The sequence below is a fragment of the Pseudopipra pipra genome, chromosome 1 (assembly GCF_036250125.1).
Source record: "Pseudopipra pipra isolate bDixPip1 chromosome 1, bDixPip1.hap1, whole genome shotgun sequence".
NCBI lineage: Eukaryota > Metazoa > Chordata > Aves > Passeriformes > Pipridae > Pseudopipra > Pseudopipra pipra.
In genome coordinates, this window is record NC_087549.1 from 47288004 (window position 1) to 47300196 (window position 12193).

Below are 12193 nucleotides of genomic sequence, written 5' to 3' on the forward strand. Positions count from 1 at the left end.
CTTTACTATGTCTTTTTAAAACATTAAATTTATTAAGTGATTTGTTTTCAGGTCTTCCTTACTCAGATTCAGAGAAAAAACCTGCACTGACTGACTGAAGGGTAAAACTCTGAACTATAAATTTTGTGCTACATCGCAATGGGTTATAGAGTAGGGGATGACAATACCTCCATTGTATTACAAAATTTATAAGAAATATGAGGTAATAATATACATATTTTTATATTGTATTCATGTATGTAAAATATAATACAAAATAGGAAAAGAGAAGGATGCTTAAGTTTATTGTGACATTGCTTAAAGCAGTTATGGCATTGTGAAAGATGGCTCAAAGTCAGAAGCAAGAGGAAGAAATAAAGGAAAAGGTAAGTGGGGATGACATAGCTGGTGCTCTGAAAGTAAGGACAGCAACTTGAAGACCTGCTCCTAAGAAAAGAAAGTCAATGTGATCCTTCCCTGAAGCCTCTCAGATGTCATATACTTCTTGCTGAAGCATCCCTGGAAGCAAATGTCTTATCTAAGATAAACTAATTTAAAGTACCAAAAAACAGCAGGAGTCCAAACATAGTAAATTTGTGTTATCTCTGCAGATTTGGAACTGTTCCTTTTCTTCTTTTTGGTATGTCATTCTTGAAACATTGAAAATATATATGTAGCTATAGACAGTACAGAAAAGTGAAGCTTGCCTCATCACTTGCCTCAAACTCTGAAGAGTTTCGCAAGAATTGCTCAGTTCAAACTTGCCCACTTTTGGAACAGAAGTTTCATGCTAATCTTTTGTCATAGTTTCTCATGGCACCTGTGGCTCGTGCCCTGCCTTTTCAGTGCTCCTTCTGCATATGACACAGACTTGGTCATGCCACAACAGTGCAAAGATTCCCTGCTCCCTTTATAAATTCCTGCAGGATTTCCAAGGCACTGTGCAAGTTTTCAAAAAGTAAAACTCCTCTTATGTGCTAAAGGCAGAAAAACAAGGTACCAGCTCTTAGATTCAGATGAAAGGTATAGTGGAGAATAAATAAGGGCAGGACAAAACAGAGGAGAGGGAGTAGTGGACCAAAGGGCCTTGAACAAAGGGAGTACTTCACTTTTTGTCCCTGGTAGCATCCAATCTCTCACTCTTCTAGGTTCCTTTTGGCTGCACTGTTCTTAGAAGCAGTGCATATATTCAGTTTCCTTTCACTTGCACCACGGTTGTGTAGCAACTGAAACAAGTTCCAAGAAGACCCTTTTTCCCCTCTGGTGATGCACCATTCTTGTACTGTTACCGTCCTCTTTTGAGGCCTTTTTTTGCACTCTCCCTATCTCTCTGAACACCTGTCAGTGCCTCTTCCCCCCCACCCCGTTCTGCCCCTGCTGAGGGTGCTGGGGTGCTCCCCGGTCAGAGGGGAGCCAAGGCCACACACCTGGCAGCTTGGGCCCCAGCAGCGACAGGCAGTCACAGAATCACGGAACTGTCAGGGTTAGAAGGGATCTCTGGAGATCCAGTCCAACCCCCCTGCCAAGGCAGGTCACCCAGAGCACGTGACAGAAGACCGTGTCCACGTGGGTTTTGAATGTCTCCAGAGAGGGAGACTCCACGACGTCCCTGGGCAGCCTCTTCTAGTGCTCTGCCACTCATTGTGTAAAGTTCTTCCTCATGTTGAGGTGGAACTTCTTGTGTTTTAATATATGGGCGTTGCTCCTCAACCTGTCGCTGGGCACCACTGAAAAGAGTCTGAAACCAGTCCGCAGCGGGCACAGGACAGTACTGCGGGGCAGCCCCTGGGTCGCAGGGAGATCGCTGTCCCTGCCTGGAAAGAGCGGCCGCCGCCGGCTGCGCCCGCCGCGGGCTCGTTTCTCTCACAGGAGGGCGGGCGGGAGCAGCGGCCTCGGCGGGGCCTTCCCTCACCCTGCCCGGCTTTTCGGGAGGGCTGCGGCGACCTCCGAATGCCTGCGACAGGCTCTGCGGGAAGCCCGCCTGTCCGGTGCCGGGGGCGGTGCCGCGGCAGGAGGGCGGAGCCCTGTCCCGCCCCGCCGGGAGCCCGCACCGCCCGCCCTGCGCGGCGCGGGGGGAGCGGCCCGGCTGCCGAGCCGCTGCTGCCGGTCACATGTAACCGGGCTCGGTGCCCGTAACACAGCGCGGGGCAGCGGCGGCGGGAGCTGCGCGGAGCGGGGCGGCGAGGCCGGCGGTGGGTCAGCCCGCCCGCCCGCCCGTCCGCCCGGGGCGGGTTTCCTTCCGCGGCGGGTTTCCTTCCGCGGCGGGGACGCGGGGCCGGCGGGGGATGCGCCGCCCTCCCGCGGCGGCGTTGGCTTTGTTGCTGCTGTGGCGGCGTCTTTGGCTGCCCCGCGTCGCCGTGGCCGCCTCTCCTCCGCAGCCGCCGGGAGCGTGCGGTGGGGTGTCGCTGCTTCCCCCGCTCGGGGTGCGCGGTGCGGGGCGAGGGGGCGGCCCAAGGCAAGGCGCGGCTCGGGGCACGAAGCAGAGGCGGCCTTGGTAGGCAGGGGCCGGGAGTGGTCTCTGGCCCTTGGGAAGCGGTGTGCGCACCCCTTCTGTGCGCGGGTGCCCCTTCCAGCTCCTCCTCCTCCTCCTCCTCGTTCTCCTCCTCCCTGGAACAGCCGTGGCGGTGGCTGGTGCTCCCAGGTCTGAGCGCGCCTTTTCCCATAGGTAAGGAGCGCAGCTGCTGCGACGCGTGAGCCTGTCTCGCCGTAAAAAGTGTTTTAATTACCGCTACCGAAACGAGCTGCACGATTCCAGGTGGACGTAGGGAACTCCGGGCGTTCTGCTGAAGTTCCTGACTCCTTGGGGCTGTGCCTGCCTGCTGAGCCGGGTGAGATCACTCACGAGCTGTGGGTAAGCTTATTCGGAGTTCCTGGGCCGAAAGAAAGTCTTCGATGTGACAGATCTAAAATATATGTAGAAAACAGCCAATAGATGCCCCAAGAATGAGGATTAGTTTAAATAGCTGTTGCCTTGGCAGTGGTATTGAATAGATGCTGTGTTAATTGCTATTAAGCAAACAATAGTTGACTTTAGAGAGGTGGTACTTTCATAGGAAGACTGTCATAGAAGCATATTCAAGTTCTAGAACTCTTTACGTGAAGATTATAACTACTTTCAGATAACATCACGCATGCTTCTAGTACAGCTACTCTTTTTTCTTGGAGCAACTTCTGTCAGTACAGTGTGTTGTGTGGGTTTGTAGACAGGTTCTGTCTGTTTGTGCGGTTTGGTGAATTTTGTCCTCCTCCTTTACAAGCATCACATCATAATTGCTTGCGTGCTGGGACACGTAAGAAATCTTCCTGAGCAAGTATCATCCTTTCCCTACAGGAATCTAATTTTCATTGCTAGAGGGGAATCTCTTGAAATACTTAAGTAATGTGCATTTTACCAGCCTCACTGTTTTTGTCACGAGTAAAAAACTTCCTATGCAACCAGTGGCTACTGCCTCAGAGCCTTTAATGTTAAGTTAGCTGATACCAGTACTGGTCTCCATCCTAGCCGTAGGAGAGTGAAACCCACCCATGTTCTGCTTAGTGAGTATTGTTGCTGTTCTGGGCTGTGTACACGGAAATCAAAGTAAAAGAAAGTGGGTCTTACTAATAGTGCTGCCCCATGGTGAGGGACGGCACTTTAGATCTTTGTAGACCATTTTGAGAAAAGCAGCTTCTTTTGCTTGGACTGTATCCTAGCAGTTGGGTAAAGTTGGTAGTTTGTATGTCGGCAGTTTGGTGGCCTTCTCTGTTGAAGTATTCTGCAAAACTCCCTTAAGCAGGCATGCAGGCAGAATGGTAACCTGGGCACTCTGTGTTGGAAACAACTCCTTTGTGAAGACAGATGCTGAAATAGCGTGAGAAGATCACTCTGGCATAGGTCTCATAGAAGCAGATAAAAGCAGAGCATCTCAATGCTATTTTTTATACCTTCTTAAAGGATAGAGTTCAATTAACAGTCAAGTACTGCTCTGGTAGTCCTAATGAGTTCAATAGAAGTGCCTTGCAGTCACATCTCAGCTGTAGAGGAGATGCTAAATAATGTTCTATGGTGTTTTGTCATAGTATAGCAGTGACTGTGGAGACTACGATGCAAGCCTTTCAATAGCACAAGGCATGAAGATGAGCTGAGAAATAGGTTAAATTGCCTATCATCTGATTAATGGAATAAGGTAATATGGCAACATCACTGACTGAAGAAATGTGTGCTCTCTCATAAGTGGCTAGTAGATTTTATATAGAGGCAGCACAGTTCATATAGATTAACCTGCTAGTAGTATCTTAAGGCTAATAGCTCCAAACTAAACTATTCAGTTTCTCCCTCAGTCCTGATGATCTGGCTCAGTGCCTCAAAACTGGTGGATGGGGATTTTGGAGCTCTGTTGGTGGTGGGTCATGGGACCAAATAAACTCCAGTCTGCAGGGGAATGTAGGTGTACAAAGTACAGTTGTAAGTGCACAGCATTCAAGTGCCTGTGTATTGATTTATTTCCATACTCTAAACTTGTCACTCAAACTTTTGTTGGTCGTTGCTCATCTCCATTATAGAGGAAATACTGTTGCTTAAAACAGTATTTTCAAGATTATGATAAAGTTCTGTTAAGAGCCTTTTTGCTGCCAGCTTAATTTAAGAACTTCATTTATCTCTTTACCACTTTTCTGATGGGTAACTGCATGCAGATTCATTTTCTAGCCCCAATTGTAGAAACATTTTTCATGTGAGTGATCCTTCTAACTATGACTAATAGCCAGACAGTCATTCTTCTGCATCACTGGATGCTTCAGGCTTGCAAAGTGTATTTGAAATTGGAGGCTTGGCCTAAACAGCAAAGTCTTTAGGGAGAAAACAGTGAAGCAGACAGACCTTTCTTAGCCATGTTACTATGCATGTCACTCTCTTGCTAATGTTTGTTGTGAGAGTACAAATAAATCAGTGATTTTAACCTTGTGACTATCTGGCGGGAGAAGAACTGTGCAAGTAATTTTACATAATGATTCAGCTTTCCATGTATCTTAAACTATTTAAGATTCTGCTCGTGTATATAACAGGCCTTGCTGCATACAAGGGTTATGTGTTTGAATCAGTCTTGGTTCCCTTCCCAAGCAGTCTTTTCTTCCATCTCATCAATATCAAATGGAAACAGCAGGTTCTTAATATGTTGAAAGTGCGTTACTGTTTGTACCTGCTGAGTATGTGGGATGTTGACAAATGATACAGGATAATGATAGGAGTGTGTTTCTTTCATCTGAAAGAAATACTGTGTGGGAGGAGGTGAAAATGAAGGATGAGCTTTTTTTTTTTCTCTTCCTTAATGATTGTAGGCCAGCAAGATGAGCTCTATCTTCTTGGCTTTTGTCTGTACAATTCTCAGAGCTGCATTCTGTGTCCCACTGAAACTGTGTCACTCAGCTTCAGAGATAGTATTACAGGCTGGTAATACATTAATATATTTGATTTTGATCTTTCTCTAGACACTGTTAGAACTGATTCACTGAAGAAGATTATAGCTGTCCCGGTAACAATAAACTGTGCAGTGTTGCCTCGCATGAGTGGATAGACTCCTGTTTAAAGGAGAAGGTAGCTTCAGGGCTCAAAGGATTACTGGAAGAATTAGTACTGTTTTGTTTTGTTTTCTAGAACTGAAAAGCATGCCCAAACAAGAGTGCTCTCTAACCACTTCTGGAGAAGGCATTTGTATCCTGTGTCTATTGTAGATTGCAGGTGACTGATCCAGTGTGTTCTGAAATATGCTAGAAAGGGCTTGTTTGGTCTCTCTGTCAAATTCTTGGAATATGGATTCTCTCTCTCCCTTTGCTGATTGAGCGCAAGGTAGGGAAACTTCTCTTTGCTGTATTGTTAGCGCTTTGGCAGTCTGTCCTGTTCTAGGTTTCTGCCTAAGACTTGAGTATTACAGGATCTATCCCTGTTGCAGGCTTTTTATTGCTTGTCCAGTTTTCTCACTGTGTCTCTTCTTGCTGAGTCGCTTCTTACAGTAGTCAAAGAGCTTCCTGCATCTATTTAAGCTGTGAGTGTGTCTGGTGCAATCAAGCTGTCTGTCTAGTACAGCAGAGTGTTAACAGTTTGTGGGACCAGTCAAAACCTCTGCTAGTATAGGAAAGCTAACTATGTGAGGCCAGTAATCATTAACCAACACCAGAAATCTAGATTCTATAGGACTTGGTAAACCTAGCGTGTCAGGGGAACCTGCTAAAATGGAGACACTAAATTTGGACAACAGCCTCTCATTTTTGTATTGTGTTTAACAGCAGTAAATTGTGTATGGCAGCACAGTCTTTTGAAGCTGTTTTTGAAATTGTTTTTTGACAACTCTTAAAAGCAGTGCATTTAAACAGGGCATTGCTGCATCTGGGTCTAGTTGAATCATAGAATCGTAGAATATGCTGAGTTGGAAGGGGGCCCATAAGGATCATCAAGTCTAACTTCTGGCCCTTTGCAGGACACCCCAAGAATCACACCATGTGCCTGAGAGTGTTGTCCAAATGCTTCTTGAACTCAGACAGGCTTGGTGCTGTGACTACTTCCCTGGGGAGCCTGTTCCAGTGCCCAGCCACCTTCTGGGTGAAAAACTTTTTCCTGATATCTAACGTAAACCTTCCCTGACTCAACTTCATGCTGTTTCCTTGAGTCCTTCACGAGAGTGAAGAGATCGGTATCTGCCCTTCCGTTTCCTGTCATAAGGATATGGAGGACCATAAGGAGGTCTCCCCTCAGTCTCCTCTTCTCCAGGCTGAACAAACCAAGTGACCTCCGCAGCTCCTCATAAGGCTCCAGACTGTTCACCATCCTCATGGCCCTCCTTTGGACACTCTCTAATAGCTTTGTATGTTTCTTATATTTTGGTGCCCAAAACTGCACACACTACTCAAGGTGAGCCTGCACCAGTGCAGAGTAGAGTGGGACAATCACCTCCCTCAGCCGGCTGGCGATGCTGTGCCTGATGCACTCCCAGGACACAATTGGCCCTCCTGGCTGCCAGGGCACTGCTGACTCATGTTCAACTTGCAATCGACCAGGACCCCCACATCCCTTTCCACGGCACTTCTCTTCAGCCTGTCATTCCCCAGTCTGTACACACAACCAGGGTTGCCCTGTCCCAAGTGCAGAATCCAGCACTTTCCCTTGTTAAACTTCATGCAGTTGGTAGCTGTTGTAATAGAATGGAAAAAAAAAAAGGCAAACCAACCTCAGTTTGTGATTTCAGTGTGGGAAAAAGATTGGTTAAGACATCACGTAATAACTGTATTCTGCATGAGACATGTTAAGTAGCAGTATCACTTGCCCAAAGGTCTAAGGCTCTCTGTCTAGTAGAGAGCTGTAAAATAGTTACGCTAAAAGGTTTTGGTTTCTCCCTTCTTTGAAAGATGTAAATACTTTTTTTTTTTTTTTGTAGTTCAAGAGCAATGGGAAGATGAAAATTAGTTAGTGATGTTTTACAGTTATGTGTTAACTTCTTTATATTGTACTATTGTGTTTCTTAAAGAAAAGGTCAAATCTGCAAAGTTGTTTGAATACCTGACTCCAAGTCGAGATTGGAGGGGCTCAGGTATCCAAGCTCAAGAGGTGATAGTACCAATCACTGATGGGTATCTGGGACCTCTGTGCAAAGACAGAATCTGTTCCCCAGGGTTGGCAGCCAAAATAAGCGTCAGTTAATTCTGAAGAAATACTTGGGCTAATAGCTGTGCATAATTATTTTTTTTATTTCCTTGTGGCTTCTGAAAACCGTAAGGAGTAAAGGTGGAAGCCTTATGAGGGAAAAGTAAATGCCTTGTTTGTGGCATGCAGTTCCAACTCCCAAGCCACACTTGGAACCTAGAAAACTGAGAAGCAAGAAAACTTGGGTAATTTGTTATTTAACTGCTTTGTATGAGGAATTTTAATGCTTCTTAGTAGCCTGAGTGCTGGACTGCTGAAAACAGCTTGCGCATTAAATGTGTTCCACGGGGAGAATAATTATCTTTTGCATACCAGAGTTAAATAAGGGGAAAAGTGATGTAATTTACAGCAGCATATAAGAGATTGCAAAATCGGTTCTTTCATATCTTTTATTAGAGATGAGTACTGAAGCAGAACAGCAGCTTCTCCACGATGCTAGAAATGGAAATGCTGAAGAAGTTAAGCAGCTGTTGGATACCATGGACAAAGGAGAAATAAGCTTTGATATCAACTGTAAAGGTTAGTAGCCTTCTTCAAATGTTTGTAATCTCACTGTTGAAGCCACACCTAGTGAAACTGGTAGTGATTAAGTATAATCTTGCTTTCTTTGGAGTGCTTAACAGAGTAATAAAAACCCACTTAAATGGCTGCATTTACCCCATGACTCAAGGCCATACTTGCATAGGGGAGAGATAATAGAAGCAGAGTATGGAGAGTAGTAATGTACAGAAAACCTCAGAGTAATTCACAGACATTAGAAGTGTCAACAAGATGAAGAGATGGTACCTCTCTTTGCTTGTGTTGGTGCTTGTGCCAGCTTTGGAGCTTTGTAATACTAAACAAAACAGACCATGGTGCCAGGGGGTGGTTCAGGGAAGTAAATAGCCTTCATTGGAGCTGCAGAGATTAGATCAGGTCATTCATTTCTGCTCTGTAGGAGCATTACATTTCTTGCCACTTGCAGGAACGTTTGGGACAAATATATGCTTTTATTAGCATTATACTAGGTTACTTGGGAAAAGAAACTAAAACTGTTCTCCATCTATCTTTGGCCAACACTAAAGTTTTGCTCGTGTGTAGCTAACTTAGTTATGGCCAAGCAACTTGCTTGCTGAGCATTAAAACTTCAGACTGGGATGGGATTTGCAAGCTTGCTAGCAGTTTCAGGCTGCTTTATTTCTTTGTTAATTTAGTAGCTTTATATTTTTCTTTATTTACACAAGTGTGTTTCTGGTTGCTTCAAAGAAGTGGATGTATATCCCACTCTTTCTGCACAAGCTAGTATTCTTGTTATTCAGCATATAACTGTTAAGCAGCACTAAGAAGACAGTGATACAGAGGGAGAGAGCAACTATGCTTTGTCTTGGCCATGACAGAGGGAACACCTTGCCCTAAAGAGCAGGGATGCCTGTTATCTGACCAAGCTTAATCATCAGTTTACTCATCCTTTTGTTTGACTGCTCAGCTGTGTTTGTGTTTTCCCAACGGTTAGTGTACTCACTTCAGAAAAACAAGTTGTAAATCCAAACTCTTGCTACTTCATCTTTGGGTAGCTAGTTCATAATTTAAAGGGGAACTAAACAGACCTTGATGAAGGTGAAATCCTCCACCCTCACAAATATGTCCTTTGCAAATATTCAAGACACTGTGTGTAGTGCCTAAACAGTTGGAATAAAAGTTCCATAAAATTCATAAAACAGTACCCATAAAAAAGTTCCTGAAGTTTCTTGTGCTTAGAAGAGATTTCAGAGCATCTCTCATGTGTTCTTAAACATAATCTGAAGCTGAGAAATAATAATTAAATGGCATAGTCTGCAGTCCATATTATGTAAAACAAACAGGACTCTGGTCAGAAAGTCTGCAGGATAGAAGAGACTCAGGTAATGAGGGGAAAGATGGTGCTTAGCTGTTATTCTTCTAGTTTAGCAATACATGCCAGCCAGTTAATCTTTGCTTGCTAATGGGAGCTCTAGGAAGCTAGATGGAATATGCTTGTGATAGTTTAGGTTAAAAAAATTAATTCTGAATATGGAATCGGTCCGTAGTGAAATCTCTAGGTTTTGATTCTTCTAAATATTGGAGGACACAGAAGTGTAATTAAAGTGTTCTCTGGGGGAACTGTTCTCTAACTCCAGAGTTAACTCTCTCTGCTCTTCCACAGTCACTTTTCAGAGACTAACTTGTTTCACTCTGCTCCTGTAGAGTACTCCTTTGGAAATAGTCGAAGACAAATTCAGACTAAACAGCCTCTGCAGTATAACTGTCCCTGCCATTTTGCCTCTTCACTAGCATAACCACTATGTCTTGCTACAAGTTCTGATCTGCTGGGTACTACCAGACAGTAATTGCATAACCACTTGATGATTGACTAAAATACATGCTTTAGACTGTAACTGTCTGTTTGCATCCCTCAGTCTTCCTTCTCTTCCTGACAGCCTCTTGTGCTTCTGTCATTACCTTCTTGCATAATCAGATGTCTCTAGAAAGTCAGGGTATGGGGAATGTCTTCAGTGCTGTGGCAGTTCCTTCAGTACTTGAATCTGATGTGGCAGTGACACTTGGCCTGGAATAAAGTGCTTCTGGAGCAGGTGGGAGGCTGTACTGGAGGTAGTGTAAACTTCCTCCAGGATGTGCCTTAGGAGATATAAGTCTGACAAGTCAATGTCCCTGCATGTCAAAGCCTATCTCTGACACCTTGTACTTGTCTTTCCAGGGGGGAGCCTATATCTGAGGCTGTGTGTGCTATAGATTCATAAGTGTAAAGTCTGACAACAGTGGTCCTAAACACTACAATTTCAGCCAAAGTGAAGGAAGAGAAAGTAAATTCAGGCTTCTTCTACTTGCTTTGTTGTGACTGTATTCTACCCAGTCAGTGCTTGCAGATAATCAGTACTTGCTTGAGGAGAATCCAGCCAAATGATCTGAACTGCTTTTGGTTTTCTCAGTTCACCATTTTGGAAAGAAGGTATCTGCATTAAAACAGTACTAAACCCAGGTTTCACCTAAAATGATCGTGTTTTCTAAGGCCATCTATTGTTAGCTCATTCTCCTTAAATACAAGAAAACAGAATATCTAGGAATTTGCAAAGTAAGAAATCTATAAAGGTCAATGGTCAATAGTGTGTTACGGCAAAATACACATTTGAATGACTGCACAGTGGCCTAGCAGGCCACAGCTGGGAAATGACTGTCTAGTTTGTCTCCATTCTCTAAACGAATGGTAACACTTGAGACTTAAAGTTAACTGGCATTAAAGCAAAGAGCTGTGTGGGAGGGGTAGAAAACTTTATATTTTTTTGAGATTATAATATTTCTACTTTCCTATCCTTGCATTCTCCCCTGTGTAATGATTTTCTAGTTTAAAATAACAAAAAAAAGGTGCAAACACTTATGGTCACTTGAAGAGAAGTAACAAACACCTTAAGGGCTTGAGAAATAACTGGCCAGCTAACATCAGAAATGCAAACATTCAGAGTGGATGCAGAACAAGGGCCTGTGGCACTTTATCCAGTAAGAACTACAAATCTGGATGGGTTTCTGTTTTGTTTTGGGTTTTTTTTATGACCAAATTCCTTGGCAGCAGCACAGTCTTGTCAGTGCTGTAATTAATGACTGTCTTGGGCTAATTTTGTGAATACAGTGCAGCTCAGACCTCTTTTGTGTTCTTTGAAAGAACCTTATTCCCTACTAGACTGAGGGATGAATGATGTCTATTTAGTATGTTATCCAGCACAAATAGCCCCAGAGTTAGTGATCCACATAGTGTTTATCTTCTGTGGTACCTTAGCCCATCAGTCACATAGAGTAGGAGCTCTGTTGTAGGCCTGACTGTGATGAGGGAAAGATCTAAATCTGGGGTTGGAAACAAGAGTTGAGAAGAAAGAAAGTCAAATAATGAAAGAAATTACCAATACAGGGCGGAAATGTTAGCTGGAAACAGTTCTAAGAAATGGGAAGGTATTTCAGCTGTGAACCACATTCTAATGTTAATTTTTATTATGAAAGCATAATAAAGAACGATGAACTTTCAAGACCAAGAGTTTGTTTTCCCTCATGCTAGTGGCTTGTTTCCTTAGGGTGAACTTAATGCTGTGCATGTTTCATGCCTCACTACTTGAGGTTACATGACAGGGGAAAATTTTAATGGTGGCAGTAATTTCAAAACAATTTCTGATGCCTCATTTTCATTTTGCTTCCAAGTACAAAATGATTGTTTTTAGGTGACACTCAGAATGCTCTGGGTCTGTTGCTTAGTAAAAAGCACAAATCAGCTTTGCTTAATGCGGTTGAGTGTTGCTGCTGGAAAGTGATGTGGATTGTTAACTTTAGTAATCTCTAATGCTTTAATATCTTGCTTTTAAAGAAGTGATTGTAGAACAGTTATTGAATTTTATTCTTACAGACAGTCCTCCAGGCCATGTTTTAAATGCTCTTTAAAGCATAAATCGTATTTTCCTTCGCATGGTCACTTATGTACCTGCTTCCTGTCTGTGCTTTGTCATTCTGCAATTTAGAACTGTAGGTGATAATGAGTTCTACTGT

At 43.8% G+C, this 12193-nt stretch overlaps 1 protein-coding gene across 4 annotated transcripts in view; it reads left to right on the forward strand.

Annotated features, from left to right (window-relative positions):
- Positions 1–2053: 2053 nt before the first annotated feature.
- The window catches only part of OSBPL1A (oxysterol binding protein like 1A), a 79312-nt gene continuing 69172 nt past the window's right edge, over positions 2054–12193 (forward strand). The window contains exons 1-3 of one of the 4 annotated variants that reach the window (XM_064654958.1): positions 2054–2171; positions 2645–2830; positions 8048–8170. In XM_064654958.1, the coding sequence (XP_064511028.1) occupies positions 8050–8170 (121 nt within the window). In that variant the 5' untranslated portion in view covers positions 2054–2171; positions 2645–2830; positions 8048–8049. Of the gene's footprint in view, positions 2172–2626; positions 2831–4127; positions 4146–8047; positions 8171–12193 lie in introns of those variants that run through there. The other 3 variants (XM_064654983.1, XM_064654964.1, XM_064654973.1) reach the window with 3 other exon arrangements.